We start from the raw sequence: 19,404 nt of genomic DNA on the forward strand, positions 1-19,404 counted from the left end.
AGTTCAGATAAAAACAGAACTATTCTGAAGAAGCTGAGGGCAGAGTTTGGTATGGCTCTTCAAACCCTTCCACTTGACAAGGCATAACACCAATAACAAAAAGGCAGTAGTACATGTGTAGACTAAACCAGCTAGCTTTAATGTAAACCTGCACTGTAAACTAAAACTGATAACTTTACGTCCACACAAATTACACTTTAGCAGTAAAAATACTGTATGAAGTGTCAAACAGCTTCCACCTCTTGCTGGAGTTGTTACCTATTTGTATTGTGCTATTATAGAAGAGGAATCAGAGTGATGAGAAATTATACTGTTTCACTTACTATATATGACTACCTGAAAAGCAGAAAGCATGAGCCTAGAATACCACTCCTGTGAGCACTCTGAAGTGCTAGACTCTTATTTTGAAGGCTGTGCTTTGTGTAGTCTGCCAACTAACACTAAAGATACAAAGAGGGAGGATTCTCTACTTTATTACATTCAGTCAGTATTTGTTTCAAGAATCCATTGGAGTTTCGGTGCTAATTAAATTTCCTAACTCTCTGTAATTAAGTCCAAATCTGTGTACCATCTACTGCATGGTACAAAATGCTGCTATCAAAACCAAACGGATCTCATCAGGTCTGCAGTACATTAAAGCTGTATTCCACCAGTTTCTGGCATAGTAGCTTAAAAGAAAAACTGGAAGAATTCCAAATGCTTCTACAATTTCAAAATAATAATAAAAAAGAAACCCCTCTGGTTCCCTTGAGACCTTTTGAGCTACTTAATACAGTACGCTGATGCTAAAATTGTGCCTGCATCCAAGTCACAGAAACACTGTATACCTAAAAACAATGCACCCCCAACTTTCTTGGTACTCTGCGTGTATGTACTTTGGGGTTAAGGGAAAAGAGAGGAAAGAGAGAGTTCTACATCTGGCTTACATCAAACTATCAGATATTCAGTCAGTACTTACACATCCATGTGGTGGCCAGCACTCTGCAACCCATCCCCCATCTCCTTTTCTATTGCACTCCACTCACTGTAGGAAAAACAAATGAGAAACAACATCACACATGAAGGGTAAAGGAAGTTAATAAGCTGCATCCTGTATATAGTTTCTTTCCAGGTGACACCTGAATGGAAACTGCCTCAGAGTTAGACTTGGCCAAACTGCTATTTACAGCATTTTGTTAAACAATTGTCCCTGACACCTAAACTCATCCTCACAGATATACTTAGTTTGGGACTGGGTTTGAGCAGAAAGAGCTAAAATAGCTAAAACTCAATTTAAAAAACATAACAAAAACAAAACAAAAAACCCCCTAGCACTTAAAATAATTGGGGCAGGCTGGAGGGGGGGCAGGACAACACACACAACACAGGCAGGATGGGACCTTTCTAAAACAGGATTTGGTCTAACATGCTCAGCAAGAAGAAACTAAGCTTTCCAGACTCACAATACATCAGATAGAAGCCTCTCATTCAAAAAAACAGAAGGTGGGATTTGACGTTTGCAAGCACATCACTGCTCCTGAAACTGCTCTATGTAGTTTTCTGTTTTCATAGTAGACTGCTGTTTAGTTCTACTCATTAAAACAAATACCAACTTACAACCATCTCATTACCGCAACTACCTATTCACATTAAGGAGATCATTTAGATAAAGAAGGAAAGAGCTACAATAAAGATAGCAAGAGACTTGTTCTGGACATCCAAGTACATACACTGCAATTTTAGTTGTGTTCTCAGCTTTGTGAAACCTTATGAGATTTCTTAGTTACAAGAATTACATCCGCAACTCTTTTTACAAGAAAAAAGGAGGGGGTCCCCTCATATTTCACAGAAATTATCTAATGCATCTATTCTGTCCTTCACTTTTTCATAAACATTCCACTCTGCTGATGTTGACATTTGTTTGTCTTTGTGTTATTACAGAACTACACCTAATTTCACTTTAAAACCCCCAATGAGAAAGACATCTGCAATCCATTAACCCAGAGAATTAAATTTAGCACTTGAACAGTGTGTAGAAGCAGGAGGTTTCCCTTAACCAGAAGTTTAGATTCTTTAATTCTCCAGTGAGATGGAAAACTTGAGCATGCAATTCACTCATATAAATCAAAAAACGATTGGCAAATTCACTTAAAAACAGTACTAAAATTGGATATAGTTGTTGATTTTTAACCCTTAAAAGGACCTAGAAGATTTTCAAAGACAACCGCATGAAAATAGGTAGTAAGTTACTTCCTGAAGAAACAGAATGCCAACACAAAGGCCCCAAAGGTCTAGAATAGAAAACAAAAACGTGAAGTCTTCCACCAGAGACTAAACTCAGCAGATCCAGAGATCACTACATCCAGCACAGAAGTCTCACTAGTACTGCAATACAAAGTTTTACAAGGCAGACATTTAAATGTTTCAGATATACTTTTCAAAAGCATAACACAAGCAACAAATTCTCTCTCTCCACATCTGTCTAGGTATATATTTAAAAACTGTATGAACTCTTACCTGAATACTCTTCCATAGTTGCCATGGACTTTATAGACACCATATAGCCGGTCTGCTACCCTCTAAAACATTTTAAAATATCAGGTTTTGGTCATCAATGTTAAATGCAATTTCTTTGTTAAAACCCAAATACAAACTTCAAGCTACAGCCTTAATGTTTTTACACAGGTAGACAAGATTAGGCCTAAATCTAATCTAAGCCACTACTGAAGGAAAAAAAAAAAAAAAAAAATCAACAGCATTAAGTCTTTGAGGACTGAAGTCAGAATCAAGGCTATATTGAAAAGTAACGTTTCAAGTAGTTTGGAAGCGTTCATGTATAGTATATGCCTATGGAGACCACAAATAATCAAGTTACCTTCAGTTTTTGACAACCAGGTATAAGACATAGCCTCTCTTACCCAAATAATGCCAAATTTATATATACACTTACTTATTTAACATAAAGAAGGTCCATCCTGTCACCAGGACTGTAAGGAAAGCTTCAGCAAAATTCTAACAAGTGACTTGATTTTTCAATCCAGCTCAGTGAAACGAAGGAATAGAAAGCTATCCATTGCAGAACTTACTGCTCGAGCTAGATATGTCATTTCAGCTGTTTGGAGAATCAATACCTGCTGCAGCCAGCACTATGATGCTGGCAACAACCTCAGAAGAAAAGACCATGTGTACACTCTGAAGTGTGACTTGTAACCCAGATAATGCCCTTCTAATTGTAATGTACCAGTGAATGAGACTGAAGTTTGGTAAGAGTTACTATTATTGGCCTGTCAAAGCAGTAAAAAGGAAACATAAGCAAATTGCCCAACAGATCTTAAGCACACACAGCCCTGAGAAAAAGGCAGTGTCAGTAGAACACCAGTAATTAATCCTCCCAAGAACCTCAGCTCAACAGGGCAATTCATTACTGCACAGTTTCCATCAAAAATTAAATCCCTGGTGAATATACTAAAAAGCAGTATCATGCTCCTTACTATTGAAATTGTAATTTCCTATTTCCTTTTTCCTTTAAAAAACCCAAATCTTCCATTCTCAACTCACAGAGTATCTTGATGTATGACATAATTGTTCTCATCATTAGAAAGAACATTATTCATTACAGACAAAAAAAAGAAAGTGCACTGGGAAGTATACACAATTCGTACTACAACCTCTGGAAAACAAAGCATTTATATGTCTGACCAGAAAACTGTATTTTGGGGCCCTTCCCAGCCCAGACATCCAGCAAAAGCAACTTGTTTGCCGAGACATCTCAATTCTCTTTAAAACACCTCCCTCTGATACGTGACCATCAGGAGAGAGGGCAGATTAGCAACATGCATGTGTTTGCTCTGCCAATGACTGTCAAACTCAACCATCATATTTGGAACTCTTTCCCCCCCCCCCAGTCTGTACTAAGTCAGTGACCCCCCTTTCCATCTCCCACCCCACGCTCCAGAGCCAGACTCTCTCAGGCAAAACTGCCCTTATTCTAGAGCATATATACCATTTCTCTTGACTAAACAAGAAATACTGCCCTAGAAATAAATTATACTATTTGTCACGACACACATGGGAAATACTTACAGCTCTGACTCGCAGAAGGTGTGATATGACAGACTGCAGTTCATCGCTATAGTGTTTTAGCTCAGTAAATCTCCTGGGAGCAGGAAACAGATAGTACATCATTAGCCATCATAAAAGCAAGCTTTCACAGAATGCAAGATAGAGCCACAACACTACAGCCAGTGAGACAGAGCCTGGATTATGTTGAGGTGGAATTAGCTGAAGACTCCTGAAGAAGTGACTGCAGAGTTTAATTTCCCTAAAGCAAACAACCCAACACTTTCATAACTGCTGGTTGTTATGTAAATGAAGAAGGTTCAGAACAATTTAAGAGATAGATTTTTATAAAATATGAGTAGTTAACTGAAATTACTACATCATTGTGTTAGGTTTTTTAAAACAACAGGATTTATGAAAGCAAGCATGAGTGAATAGGAAAGCTTCAAATAAGTACAAAGCCAAAATCTGCTGAAGCGTACATACTTATTAAAAATGTGTTCACATTTCCAACCTGACAAAGATGCTTAACTTTCAAGCTGCCATCTAGCCAGTTTTAGGTATAGTCTTTCAGAAGTTCAAGGGAACATTCACAATTATCCCCATTCCTCTAAGGTTAAGCCGTACAGTAACTGTTACTAGTTATGTATGAAACCCTACTGAGACCTGTACCTCTGCACGGGAGTCACACACAGCTAAAAGCCACCAGGTCACTACAGCTTAGCAAGGTACCAGTCAGGTAACCCACCGCATGTAACCACATGCACACTGCTGGCCTGCCGCTACTGAAGGAGTGGCATTTCATCGGCCACCCCAGTCAAGCCTTGGTGGTAGTTTAAGTTAATACATTTAGCTCATCCTAATCATGAAGCAGAGGCAGCTGCCACAGCTTTGCTAGTGACAGGTGACCAATTAAGCCAGAGCAACAGCCAGTTCTGTATATGTAAACCCTCCCTACTACACACAAGTCTAACTCATGATCTGCTTCAGTACGCAAGAACGTATTTCATCCAGATGGGAAGACAGAAACAGCTTTATCTAAATTACTAAACAATGATATGAAAATAGATAACATGGAAGAACAACTAGAATTAAGGAATAGGAGACTAAGATTAGCCTTTCAGGTTGATGTTCAAGCATGAAAAAAAAAAACCACAACACTTCATCCCTCCTCCCACCACAGGCACACAGTCCAGCTTTGTATTTCAGAATAGTTTGTACCCAAGAGGTCTTACTGAAATGAGTCAGGTCACTTGTTTTGTGTGACCAAGTATGAAATTCCAGGGTTTTTCATTTAACACCTCTTCTTTCCCCACCAGGAAGTCTTCCCCTAAAATACTGTCCTCCTTATATTCAGGAAGTAGAAGCTTTATTACTATTTCTAATATTTTTGATCTCCAAGGAGCATCTTTTATAAGATTATGACACACACAGGGTTAAAGTACATAAAAAGATTTAAAAGCCAGAAGAGAAACTGTATGGGAAAAATAAATATAGTCACTGATCTGCACAGTGGGGTTTAGAGAGCAATCTTTTCAGTTTACACTTTATAAAATATGCACCAGGGCTACATGTCGGACAGCTGCAGACACGTACAGTGAAGATATTTGAAATAATTGAACTAAAAACAAAAGATTCAAAAGCATGTCTTCAGCTCAGGAAGACTCCCCTTTCCACTCCAGAAATTTATAATAAAAAGTTTTATTTATCCTGTTTTGTGGCAAGAAAGCTTTTAGGAATGCCGTACTCCCTGAAGGCAAGAGTCAGCAACCTAAGAGGACTTTCAGTATCCTGGACTCCAGCAGCAATACATCTTCTCCCCATGCCAATTCCTCCTCCATTAAAAAACAAAGTAATAATAATAAAAATTACTACTTCAGAACCCAGCTGTCTTCTTTTTATTGCCTCAGAAAAGCATAAACCAAAGTGATGCTATTTTTTGCCCAATCTTCTGTGAAGGTTGAAAATTTTACAAATATAATTTTTCAGGAAAAACTGTTTTTAAGAGACTGATGGTGTTGCAGATCAAAGGTTTATTTCTCAAGTATTTGCTTAAGTCCTATTCATTGCTCATGTAAAAAAAAAAATTACATAATTAGAAAGTAATTTCCATACTGAGTTTGGTGAGGCACACAAAGGGACATTTACTTTCCAGTGCATCATAACAGTAGAAGTGTGAAACAAGACATAGTTTTGGCACCTAGTAACTGAGGCTTTTTTAACTAGTACTTTTTACTGGGTCTTACTGGTTCTGCAACATTACCAACAGTCTAGATATTTAATTAAGCTATTAAGTAGAACTTCAGACACAAATGAAGAACAGATCAGGTCACGTTTCTGTAGGATCACCACCAGGCTTCTTCTCGAAAATATATTTTACGGTAATGGCAAAGATGAAATTTCATTTACAGTAGACAGCATTTCAACAGAAGTTATTTACTTTGTGCATTTGACTCAGCAGTACTCCTTCCGACCTCAGGGAGGGCAGTAACATTTTCCTGGTTTGTGAAGGAAGATATTACAAGAACAGAACTGTTCACTAAAGAACAAGCAACTTGTCCAACTAACCAGACAAATAAAAAGGAGAGTTACTTTTTTTTAAAATTCTGTTTAAGGACAGGATTTAGTGTTTTCTAAATAAACCTTTCACCAAGAAGAAAGCTACTGTTTTGATTAAAGCACAGAAAGAGAAGAGAACAGGTGCCATGAGGCCAAATTAGAGGTCTGCAGGAGATACAAATTTACCTCCAAGTACCAGAATACCAGATTTTTATCACCATATAATTCCATCATTAAAGATATTAATTGCTTCCCACAGGAGGAGGTTTAGTTTCCAGTCTACATTTGAACTCCTAGAGCATCATTGTTTCAGCTGTTTAAATCTCCTCACGTTGCTCTAAGCTGAAGGGTGCAGCTCCACAGGACCACAAGGCAGTCTGGACTGGGAGCTGCAGCTATTCTTCACCTGAACCCTTCCTGGCCCAGGAACCTGAAAGCCTACACTCCACACAGCAGTCAGATCTTTTGCTCTGGCAAGGTGAGCTTGCTGAACCCACTTCACCACCCAAGGTAACACAGAGGAGCAAGGCATCAGATTCCAGGCAGCTCAACCTAAGCGTGCTATGCAGAGCAAGGCACTATTCCTCCTGTTAGGGCCACACATGATATGCTAAAAGGCTCTCCCTGAATTAAAAAAAAAAAAGTTACGCTCATCAGTTATTAAACAACTTGCATCCAAAAGTTCAATTTGGAAGCTATGTAGCTGACAATACAATAGAAAGTATGTGCCATATCTCTTAAGTCTCTATTGAGATACACTCAAGGACTGTTTTTGTTAAAGTCCTTCCTCATGTTTTCCTTGTATTAACTCTTTTCCTGCTTTTTTTTACCAAGCCACTTCTCATAACAGCTTTGCTTTCTGAAACATTAAGTTACCTTGGAAGATAACAGTATATTCCTCATCTCAGCCTCAACCAGTTTTGCCCAGCTATGCCTATAGGCAGACTACTGGCAGTTTCCCTGCCAGGAAAGCAGAAAAAGCTACCTCCTACTCGCCACAGATGAAGATGATGGGAGGATGAAGCATTCAAACAAGGGGCTGATTTCACCTGTAGCAACTGAGAGAATTGCTGTCTTCCAATCTCATTCGTGAATGTTATCTTTTATATTAAACCGTAGCTAAAAGCTTCCTTGCTGTCACAGAAGGCTGCAAAAGCAAACACAATAAAAAAGGAGGGACTGGATCAACTCAGATAAGCCTATAAAGAGGTTTAGAAAGGTATGTGCCCTCGAACAGCCTTAATACAACACCCATAGATGCTAGGGAAGTACAAAGGGAACAGACAACAGAAAGCAGTCAGGCACATGGACTCTCCTTAAAAAGCATCTCCTGTCACCACTACTGGACAGCAGATGAAACCAGAAGGGCACTTCGTACGGGTTACTATTGCTTATCAATGGCAAACAGCAACATCTCTTGACCCTACTGCTGCACACTAATGTTTTTAACTGTTGCAGAAGCAGAAACTCTCATTTTACCCTCCTCATATCACCTAGGGTGTGATGAACCTTCCACTAGACACCCTTACACTTCTGACCAGTTTTTTGATCCAGCAGATTGCACTAGTGCCTGTCCCAGAGCTTCCTAAACTGCAGCAGAGCTGAACTGACCTCCGGACTTCCAAAAGCATCTGTGAAAATTGGCAGCTTGAAGAGAACTATGAACTGCAACATGGGGTGCAGGCATCCATAATTGTACACTAGCAGATTTTTGGAAAGACCTACTATCAATCTGTATTCTGTTCACGCTTGGAAAGATTTCTTTGCAAACAAATAGTAAGAGGTTCTTTTTCTGGGCATGGGTTTTTTTTGTCTCTTCCTTTTAATCTAGCTGAAAAACTCATTTTGGATAAAGTGGTGGCAATTTTCTGAATCTTTCCTGCTTCTAGAAACAGGATTTATCAAACCTTTTCACACTACCTCCTTACTGGGCTTCTGTTAAGATCTGAAGTGCAGAAAGATAATTTTTCTTTTCTGAATTTATTCTAAGGAGATAGAATGTTCTGTTGTCTCAAGTTACAGTTGTAACTGAAAAAGGGAAAGGGAGGGAAGAAGGATGTGGAATCTTACTTGTCTGGGTTTTTCACTCTGAATGTTGCATTAAGAGCTTTTAATCTGGAATCTGCCTGAAAAAAGGGGAAAAAAAGCTTTGTTAATTTAATGCAATTAAATTTCAGTGACAAAAAAACCTCATCCTTCTGGCAGCACCATTAGAAAAAAAATCCTGCCTTCCTGGCATATTTCAATCTTCAAACATTGAACAAGTTGACACTAGCTGCCCCGCATGTCAGATTTTTTTATTAAAAAGTCAAAAACCTAGGCTATTTTTGTGAACTAGGATGTAAACAGTATCCACTAAAATTAAGCTGGTATAATCCAAACCCCACAAAAATAGTTCCTTCTTAAAATGTTACACAAGCCATAGAGTTAAGATACACAGCCCTACATTCTTTTTAGATGAAGCAATTAGGTAACATAAGACCATATGGACAAACTATTTTATATTTTTCAAACCAAATAAAACCGGTGGTAGAGTGACCTCTGTATGGTCTTTATTACTAGGAACAGTTCCCCAATGAAATCAAAATCTTATACATGGTGTTCTCTTATTTTACGACTTGCTTTACAGAAAATATGTAATTTGTATATCAGAATAGAGCTATATTTAATACAATATTCTTTTCTATATCACAGCATATATAGATCTCTACAGAATAAAGTTCAATACCTAATTAAGAAGGTAATTGGCTACTTTACTTTGAGATGTTGGTTTTTCAATGCCCGCAACAGCAGTATGGAATCTCTCCAAGGAGTTTGTGGGGATTTTTTTAGTTTAATTGAACATTAAACTGTGCAACAGGTATTTACTCTTAATAAGACACCAACACAGATGAGCTATCCCAGCCTCATCCACAGAGGTCTCACATCACCACAACTTTTCTGTATGGTATTTTACATACAACTCACTCAGGGCTCATCTATACTGCATGAAAACTCCAACTCAGGGAAAATGGCTGGAGTTTACTTTTGATCAAAACATCCCTCTTTTTAGTGAAAGAATACATCTTGCGACATGTATAGATTTCCTGTATTGCACTCTCTTAGCTAACAGACTGTGCCACAACTGCCAGCAGGAAGTTACTTCAGCAGTATTTGTTAGTGCTGGTATATGACACAGGAATATTTTGTGCACTGTTACAGCCAACTTGGAGCTTGAAGAGTTATTTTGAATTTGACAGTGAAGGGAATGTAGTGTTTTCCCAAACCAAGAACAGAGCCCTTCCTTTAGGGCCCTTTCAATAGCTTCTACAGAAGAGACAGGCATGGTTTGAGACTGTTCCACCTCCCACTGCACTGGGGCTCAGCAGAAGATACTTGTATTTTAATATCACTGCAAGTTTCTTTTACCTGCAACCACCTCCAAATCTGAAGGACACTTAAGAGAGCATCCAAGTTTAGGGAAAAGCAGTTTGTTTCTTGCAACTAGGATGAGAGATATTGATGGAAATCTTGCTAACTTTAGCTGCCCTTCTTCCAGTCACCAAACCACCAATACAAAACATAATCCATAAACCAAAAGCTAAGTGAATAAAACCTGCAAGACTAAGACTAATATTGGAAGAAAAGAGGTTCATCGTTACTGCTACACACAGCGCTCCTCTATGAATATCTTGCAAAGGGAAACCAAAGGCAGCATGGGGAAGCATGTCCAATATAGCACAAGGAACACAAAACACTGCAGTAACTCCAACTCCCAGCCCAGGCTTTACGTTTATTCAGAGTGTTCCAAGGGCTTGTATGGCCTTGGACCTCCACTGCTCTATCCCCAAGAGTCATTACACAAACCAGTTAGAGAACGTGTGAGGAGTACATGTAGGTACGTCTGAATGACCTAAAATCTAACAGTACAAACACCACCTAGATACACCGACATTAAATCAGAGCCCTTCCCTCTAAACAGCTATTTCACCAAATACTGTATTTATGTTCAAACAGCAGGCACCAAAGCCACTCGAGTTTGTTGGGACAGCATGCACATTCAATAGGTTTACACCTGAGAAGGATCACTTCCTACATTACAGTTAGAGGGCAAATTTTTGCCTTTTGTTACAGACACATGTAGTGCTCTGAAGGAAGAGTTCCATAAGCACACAAGCACTGTCAGGCAGGAACCAAAATCCTGCCAATGCTCAACCATCTATGTAGGGTTATTTCCTTCTTGCCGTTAACAGCAAGCAACTCCCACACATCACTTTTGAGCATTTGCACCACACAGAGTTACACTGTTAGAAAAATGTCTGTCCAGTCTTAAACTTGATTTAAGACTAATATGCAAAAGCATTTTAGAGATGAACTCCTCATCAAATGAGGTACAGTTGAGGAGTTTTCAGACAGTTAATTCCTACTATAATCCTATAATCTTTTAAGTAAACAAAAGAGAGAGGGGAATTTTCTCCTTCCTAAAGGAAGGGTTAAAATCCCAAGTGACAAATCCCTTAACGAACAAAATTAAGTGCTGGGGGTGGGAGGGAGGAAGGGCATGATTTAATGATACAGTTGGCAGAGTAAACAAAGTCTTCAGCATTGACATTCAACTATAACATGCTACACTGCATTAATGTCTAATTTAAAGTTTGTTAGCCTGGTTCAAACCCTTTGGGACAAAAGACACATCCTGCTTTAATGCATCAGCAGCAGAGACAGCAGCAGCATGTAAACCAGTGGTCTGATTCTAGTCCAAGACATGTAGTGAATGGAGGTTTGTCCTCCAGCGCAGTGCTAAATAACCTCCAATCTTGAGGGGTTTATACTTCAGATGTTGAATAAAGGAAAGATGCTTTTTCCCAGGCTTTTGCAAAAAAGTTATTTTTCTCTCCTAAGTAAAGAGAACTGTAAAACAGAAACTATATGCACAATCAAATCTAGAAGGAAAACAGGACTTGCTCATCTATCATTTAATCCACAATATGGTTTCAGCTAGGTAAATATTCTCAGCGTTCTGCTATGAGTTTTCTTTCATACACACACCACTGTGTGCACTCCTGAACATACCCTGCCAGTACAAACTTTCTAAACTCCTTCGAGTGTAAGCTGAAATAAAGATGTGTTCACTAGGAAAACACATCTTGAGAGCTTTACATTTCTTGCATTAGGATTACTAGCAACACACAAGCCCTACCACGACGGAAGAGAATTATTGTCAACTTATCAAGTGTCAGTATCAAAGTCCCTTGAACAGTGAGGATAAGAGCACCAGTGATTTTCTTTAGCTCTCACTATTCAGAATAATTCTTCATAATCCACCTAGTTTTCAGTTGTGGTTTCATGAAAGTTGATCACGTTACAATGAAACAAAAGCTCAATATTTGTCTCCATATAGTAACTTTTCCAAGCACGGTCCAGCAATCTGTGTTTCTCACAAATTCTTGTCCTTTACAGATACACGATCTTTGATCATTTATTCCTGCAACTCTTCCACCAGTTTACCCAGCCATGAACTCACTGATGTCAGTGGGGACAGTACTACTTCAAGACACATTCTGTTAAACAGTAAAGAGGCACTAAATCCACCTGTCTCAGTCCCTTTCAGCAACTTACCCTTGTAGAGAAGTCCTACAATTCAGACCCCTTTGCTTGCCTTTTTTTGTTTTTTTCCTGACAGCTTGAACCTCTTACCAGTCTAAATCTGACACCCATCTTTAAAACAATGATAAACTAAACTGACAACATATAAAAGCACTGCTATGGACTCAAGTCTGTTAGTTTTAAAGCTTATAAGGATCATAATTCTACATTACTAGCAGAATTACAAGTTGAGCATCGAACATAGGCACATATTAACAAGCCTGATAAAGAACTTAACTACCGAAGTCTTACCTATTGCATGCTAACACCAGCACTGTTTTTGTAGTTACAAGTATATATAAAGCAATGCCTTTAACTCATTCTAACAGCAACAGCCTTTCATAAATAGCCTCAAATATGTTTGCTGGAGTATTTCTGTGTCACAGCAGTCATGAGACAAACAATTATGTTAATTACCTTTAACTGAAATCCAGTCTCATTCACCATTTCTTTCCATCCACCTTCCTAAAAATACAGGAAAAGAACATTCAGTTAGCGTGACTGAAGAGTGCCACAGCTTTAGCAAGTCCCTGTACCAGAAGAGGTTCTCCAGTAAGCCTGGGTTCTGCCTCAGCTACCCTCCCCACGTCTTTTCAAGAATGTGGGTTAAGAATAACATGTCATTATGTTGTGCTTACATACTAACCTCCCCCAAAACACTCTCTCTTCTTCACTACTCAATTACCTCATTCTATCAAATGGGGGCAGGAGCCACACAGCTTTGTCTGAAGTAGCTCAGCTCTTTAGAAAAAAGGGTAGTTATCTATTAGAATATCTGTTAGATTATCAGCAACTCCAAGGACCTTCGCAGCTTGAGGCAGAGAGCACACAGAGAACATACAGGTGACAACTGTTTACAGTGCACATGCTGTCACCTCGCTCATGCGTAGGGGTTGGTTGTCCACTGTTTTCAGTTCCCACACACTGGTTCATCTACATACTACACTGTGCTGTGGTAAACACATCTACTCAGTCTATTTGGGAATCTCTCATCGAAGCACAAAAAAAAGAAACATCCAACATCTCCTAAAGCTGAAAGCTGCAGAATGCAATGCTTTAGCTGACAACTGGATCACAACTTTTGCAGTAACATATTGTATTGGTTTTGGACCACAACACATATGAATGGATCATGATTCAAAGTGCAAAACTAAAGAAACCATGGCTATCCAAAAAGTGAACTGGAAGCCAGTACTGTCTCTGCAGCCAGCAGTATAGCACGCTAACTATTTCAGCTTTAGTCCTAGGGAAGCTTTCCCAACTAACAAATGTTAAGTTCCCACTATGCTGTTCCAAAGACGTAGAAATTCTCTCTTAGGAGCCTTAAAATTAGACTGGAAAAAAGTCATAAGGTACATCAGAAGGCCAACTGTACAACTGCAGTGGGCTGTTGAGAAACTTTTAGACTGACAAGCCTCTTCCACCTCAAGTTTATTCACATTGTCTACCCTTCTCCTAGACACAGAGCAACCTATGGGTCCATGGGAGGGAAGAAGAGCAAAAGTGCATTAGTTTAATTAAAAGATCACTGAAGAACATATTTAGAAAGCACATCACTTTACCTGTGTTAAAAATGAATAAAATATTTTGTCTTGACAAAGGACAGGATGTGAAGCCACACGTAACAAGAAGTTTTCCAAACCAATTCTTCTTCTTTCCACAAAATCTGGATCCATATTATCTGCTGATAGCTTATGCCAAACAAAGTCAGCCTGTTTAAACAGAAGAGTGTTAATAGTAAATAAGTAACAAACAATACAAAACAAGCTGCAGCCTCAGCTTCCTTACCCTTTTTTCTGGCAAAGGTGGAACAACAATATGGGGATAGGTAACTGACAAATAATTCCTCAACAACTCAAATTCACTGTAACGTCGCCACAGGGAGTCCACTGGGGCACACTGTCCCTCGCTCTGGGACTCAATAGCTCTGAAAGATAAAACAGCAAATTTGAGCTTTAGTAAGCTATCGCCTTCTCCCTCATACAATCAGTACAATTATAGCAAAGGCCCTAAAAATAGTTACCCAGTAATGATTACTGCATAACTTTTCCATAATCTAAAGTAACCATAATTAATTTCATATCTACACACTTCATTTAAAAATATTTATAATTTCTGCCTGATAGTACCCAAATTTTTTAGGAACACAAGAAAAGTCAACATATTTTCATCACGCTACAAATGAACAGGTAGGTCACAGTCAAGTAGTCACACAGGCGACTTAGTTCACATCGCTACAGAATTAGAATATTTCTCTTGGAACAGAGTCAGGCTCCAAGCCAGCATGATTTCAAGAGCACCTAAAGGATACAGAGTATTACAAGAAGGAATTTACTATTCAATGGGAAAGTCTTCACTTCAGAGGATAAAAATTGTCTTGCCTGCAACAGCTAAAATAGTTAAAAAGATAACTTAAAAAATATTTAGAAATTGTAAAGGATATTTTTAGAAAGACGTAGCAAATTTCAAAACACTTCCAATTTTTTTTTATTCGAAAGCGGTATCTTTTTATATTTAAGGACTAAGGACATGTACTCTAACAAACTAGGTAAAGACAGAGTAAGCAGGTACAAAATTGATGCATCTGAAAAATTTGTTGAAAACTTAAAGCCAACATCACCTAGCAAGGTATTATAGGATTTTATGTTACTATAAAAGGAGAAATCATGGAATATTATAGGACTGAAAAGTAATAGACAAACTTGAAAAAAAAAAAAATCATTCTTCATACAAGACATTTAAAGCAACAGAAATACTTTGCAATGTCATAAAATAAGCATCAGGTCAGTAACACTTCTTGGCAGTTAGCATATGCCAGAATAAACACAGAGAGAGAATTCAGACAAGGCACTTAACAGAAACCAGTGATGCCTATGTCTACCTTAGTTCTTATATTAAGTGACTAACTAGCATACAAAGCACTGGCACAAACCTACATGAAACAGTATTAACTACGTTATGAGATTATCACAGATTAGTTGGGGTTGGAAGGGACCTCTTCACTTCTGCAGTCCAACTCCCTCAAAGCAGGTTGCTTAGAGCCATGTCCAGGTGGGTTTTGAGTATCTCCAAGGTCAGAGACTCTACCGCCACACTGGGCAACCCACTGCCATGTTTGACCACCCTCACAGTAAAGAGGTTCTCTTACATTTAAATGAAATTTCCTATATTTGAATTTGTGGCCACTGCCTCTTGTTCTCTCCCTGTGAATCACAGAAAGAGTCTGGCTCCATCTTCTTCACCTCCCCCACCAGGTATTGATACACACTGCTAAGATCCCCCGAGCTGTCTCTTCAGAAGCTGAACAACCCCATCTCTCTCTCCTTCTCCCAGCACATCAGATGCTCCAAGCCTGTAATCATCTTCATGGCCCTTCACTGGACTTGCTTCAGTACGTCCACATCCTTCTTGTACTGGGGAGCCCAGAACTGGGCACAAGAAGTTATGAACTACAAGTACTTACTCATATGGTAATCAGTAGGGCAGGGTACTACATTATTTCTTCCAGTGGAATTCGGGCTATACAATTCTTGAATTCATAAGAACTTCCTGGAGTAAAGTTTTTAAAACATCTAAATAGCACACAATTTATCAATTATTTAAGCTATTCTTAACCTACAAGGTTGGATTTCTAATGACCTATTGAAAAACAATCCGACTTCAGAACAGCCCCAATTATTTACTACACATAAACAAAATACAAGAAGTCTTTGTCATCCATTTCTGACCTCTCATTAGAGAGCAACAGCCTTGCTATATCATCATTTAACAAAAAAAAAAAAAGCAAAAGCATGGTTACATCTTGAGGTTGAAGTAATGTAATACAGAACTATGCAAAGGGAACTTTTTTTAAGAAAGTAAGGCAGAAGATTTTCTGTCTATCCTTGCCTTGTGGAAAGGACATTTATTCCTTGACTGAATTTGTAGAAAAAAAAATTTCACGAGCAGGAAGAAAAAAGGATGTATTCATAAGCATTCAACACAAACTGCTGCAGATTAAAACTGTTTGAGACTGCCTTAAGAAAAAAAGGTGACCACACTGCTGACAGCCCCTAAATCGCACTGCCACCATCCCATAGAATTCTTCCCTGTTAAAGTACAAACTTGCACTGCAACCACAGTTTTGAGGAGAGTAAATTCACCTCAGCGCTGGGCTGACAGGCTGTGCAGCATTCCTCCCTGCACAAACAGTGCACAATTTAAACATTCCAAGACCACTTCAGCTAAAAGCAGGTATCTAGTGATTGTACTATTGCTGAGTTGAAGGTAAAAATTTAAATCTGAAGTTGAAGGTAAATTTAAATAGAATTAGGAATTAAGCTATTATGCTCCAGAAGATTAGTTGCTTAGTTGAAAGCCGAAGGCACAAACCTCACTTCCTAGATGAAACTCGCAGCAGGGTTTGGTAAACAATGCAGCCATTCAAGACACTCACATAAAAGAACTTCAGAATTAGGGATCCTTTTAATCTCCATCTTCAGCAGCTATCAACCAGTTGCACTGACTTACATACACCAGGGCTTTCAAGAGCACTTCTGCAGGGGTTATTATCAACCCTTAAGCAAGACTGCCACCATCAATACGTCACAGGATTGCGTGGACCCTTCTGAGAACATACTGCACAAACATGAATAGAGAGACAAACACAGGCTGCCCTGAGAACCCAGCCGCATCCAGGAGGACCCATCTGTGCTGCAGATACAGATGCTGCTGCACCAGCAGGAAAGCGGCAGAGACTCACCTAGAGCTAGGCAGACGTTGCACAGAGCAAAGCAAACTGCAGCCACCCTTACTCTAAAGGGAGGAAGATCACAGATCCAGATCTCAGATGTAGAACAAGGAGTTCTCCATAATATAACAGATGTTCTATCAGACAAGAATGAGAGAAAAAAACCCTGCAGGATGCATTTGGTCCACTGCTATTAATGTCTCTCCTCTGCATAACCATTTCCTGGACACAGCAAATGCAACCCTGAGATTGGCACAGGAGCTGTGTTTAACTAGCTCTTCTTCCCAGTTTTGATTTTTCTGTAATAGGAGAGTTTCATTATTCATCTTTTTTTAAAAATTTAATGGAAGTTTAAAACTGACTGCATCACCTTGTCACTAGAGGCAGGCTAGGTGTGCACACACTACTGACAATTTATGGCAGCCTAACGCATTTCAGACATACAGCAGTTACAGAGGTTTAAGAAGTTACCACCAAAGGTAAATGGCAAGAAGAACAGTTCACTTCATTTTTTTAAATATCATTCTTATTTTTCTTGTCAATATGAGCCCCTAAGGAAAAGTACTGCTAGCCGCAATTATTTTTCATCTCCACTTAATTTATTCTATGGGCTTACACTGCCATGGGCAACTTCAAATATAAAGTTTTCTACCTCCTGAATGTGAAGTACTTAGAACTACGTTCATTTGGCTGTTACATTCCAACACAGTGTGTAGTTAAGTGTTGTCTTCTGCCTCTAACCCAATCAATTCCCAATGCAGCGCAAGTCTGGTCTTATATTTATCACTTTCTGAATAACCTAGAACATCAATGAAGTCAGCACAGAGGAGAATGAAAAGGAGTTTATCTTTCAAGGAAGTTTCTGGTCCAGACATTCCTACTTTGTTTTCAAGGGCACTTCTGTAGAAATACAACTCCGCAAGATGTTAGAAAAGATCTTGGGGAGGAGTGGCTGGAAAGCTGCCAGTCAGAGAGGGACCTGGGGGTGTTGACTGACAGCCAGCTGAACATGAGCCAGCAGTGTGCCCAGGTGGCCAAGAAGGCCAATGGTATCCTGGCTTGTATCAGAAATAGCGTGGCCAGCAGGGACAGGGAAGTGATCTTACCCCTGTACTCGGCACTGGTGAGGCCGCACCTCGATTACTGTGTTCAGTTTTGGGCCCCTCACTACAAAAGGGACATTGAATGACTTGAGCGTGTCCAGAGAAGGGCAACGAAGCTGGTGAAGGGTCTGGAGCACATGTCGTACGAGGACCGGCTGAGGAAACTGGGGGTGTTTAGTCTGGAGAAGAGGAGGCTGAGGGGAGACTTCACTGCCCTCTACAACTACCTGAAAGGAGGTTGCAGAGAACTGGGGATGAGTCTCTTCAACCAAGTAACAAGCAACACGACAAGAGGGAACGGCCTCAAGTTGTGCCAGGGAAGGTTTAGACTGGATATTAGGAAGCATTTCTTTACAGAACGGGTTGTTAGGCGTTGGAATGGGCTGCCCAGGGAGGTGGTGGAGTCCCCATCCCTGGAGGTGTTTAAGAGTCGGGTTGACATAGCGCTGAGGGATATGGTGGAGTTGGGAACTGTCAGTGTGAGGGTAATGGTTGGACTGGATGATCTTCAAGGTCTTTTCCAACCTAGTTCTGTGTGAACTATCCCAAGTTTTGGTAGTAAGCATTTGTAAGTGGCCTCAATATAGCACTCTCATGTCAAATACAGTTACAGTAATACACAGTAGTATAAAGTTGGGCAGCTTGTCTTCCATAGTTGATCTGCCTTAACTCATCCTGTTCTGACTTGCCATTCCTCCACACACCCATTTTTGCCAAGTCAGCTTTAGCATGTAAAAGTTGATCTGTATTTTTCTTAGAACTCCCAGTTCCTGCAGTCAAGAGAGTCACACTATCATTTAATAAGTTTCAATAGTTTTAACACCACAAGTGTGAGAGAAGAACTAAAGAATAGTGCTCTGCTATAAACTAACAGGAGAAAAAGAAATCAAGAAGAATGGAAATTTAAAAGCAACTTCACAGATTCTAGTCTGTTTGGGGAACTACATACACTCCCATAGCATGGATTACAGGTTATAAGAGAATGCACTTAGATTTCACGTTCCTATCCTACAAATATTGAAGGAAGGCAAATATACCAATAGGATCATCATGTATTTTAATAGTGTAGCAGTACATTTATCCTTTGTAAGGGGTCAGGTCCACACACCATCAGTAAGCTGTCATTATAAGAGATCACAGCCAGAGACAGACAAGAGAATGTGCCAGAGTAAATTACACTCTTAATGCTTCATGACTGTTTTGTAGAGTTAATTATAAACTAGAAGCAGCAAAGACCATGTGGAGCCTTAACTATGCAAGAAATTTCTCAACATGCCTGCTAATTCTGACAAATAGAAAGCTGATATAACAGGAACACATCAGTTATTTAAAAAACATGAAAAAACACAA

At 39.3% G+C, this 19,404-nt stretch overlaps 1 protein-coding gene across 1 annotated transcript in view; it reads right to left on the bottom strand.

Moving 5' to 3' along the window:
• Nucleotides 1-19,404, bottom strand: part of SNX4 (sorting nexin 4) — a 36,080-nt gene that overhangs the window by 9,143 nt on the left and 7,533 nt on the right. Inside the window, 7 exon segments of the mRNA XM_074873648.1 lie at nt 959-1,024; nt 2,497-2,558; nt 4,063-4,135; nt 8,668-8,723; nt 12,640-12,687; nt 13,785-13,934; nt 14,011-14,149. Of these exon segments, the coding sequence (XP_074729749.1) occupies nt 959-1,024; nt 2,497-2,558; nt 4,063-4,135; nt 8,668-8,723; nt 12,640-12,687; nt 13,785-13,934; nt 14,011-14,149 (594 nt within the window).

The sequence above is a fragment of the Strix uralensis genome, chromosome 6 (genome assembly GCF_047716275.1).
Source record: "Strix uralensis isolate ZFMK-TIS-50842 chromosome 6, bStrUra1, whole genome shotgun sequence".
In the NCBI taxonomy this organism is placed as follows: Eukaryota; Metazoa; Chordata; class Aves; order Strigiformes; family Strigidae; genus Strix; species Strix uralensis.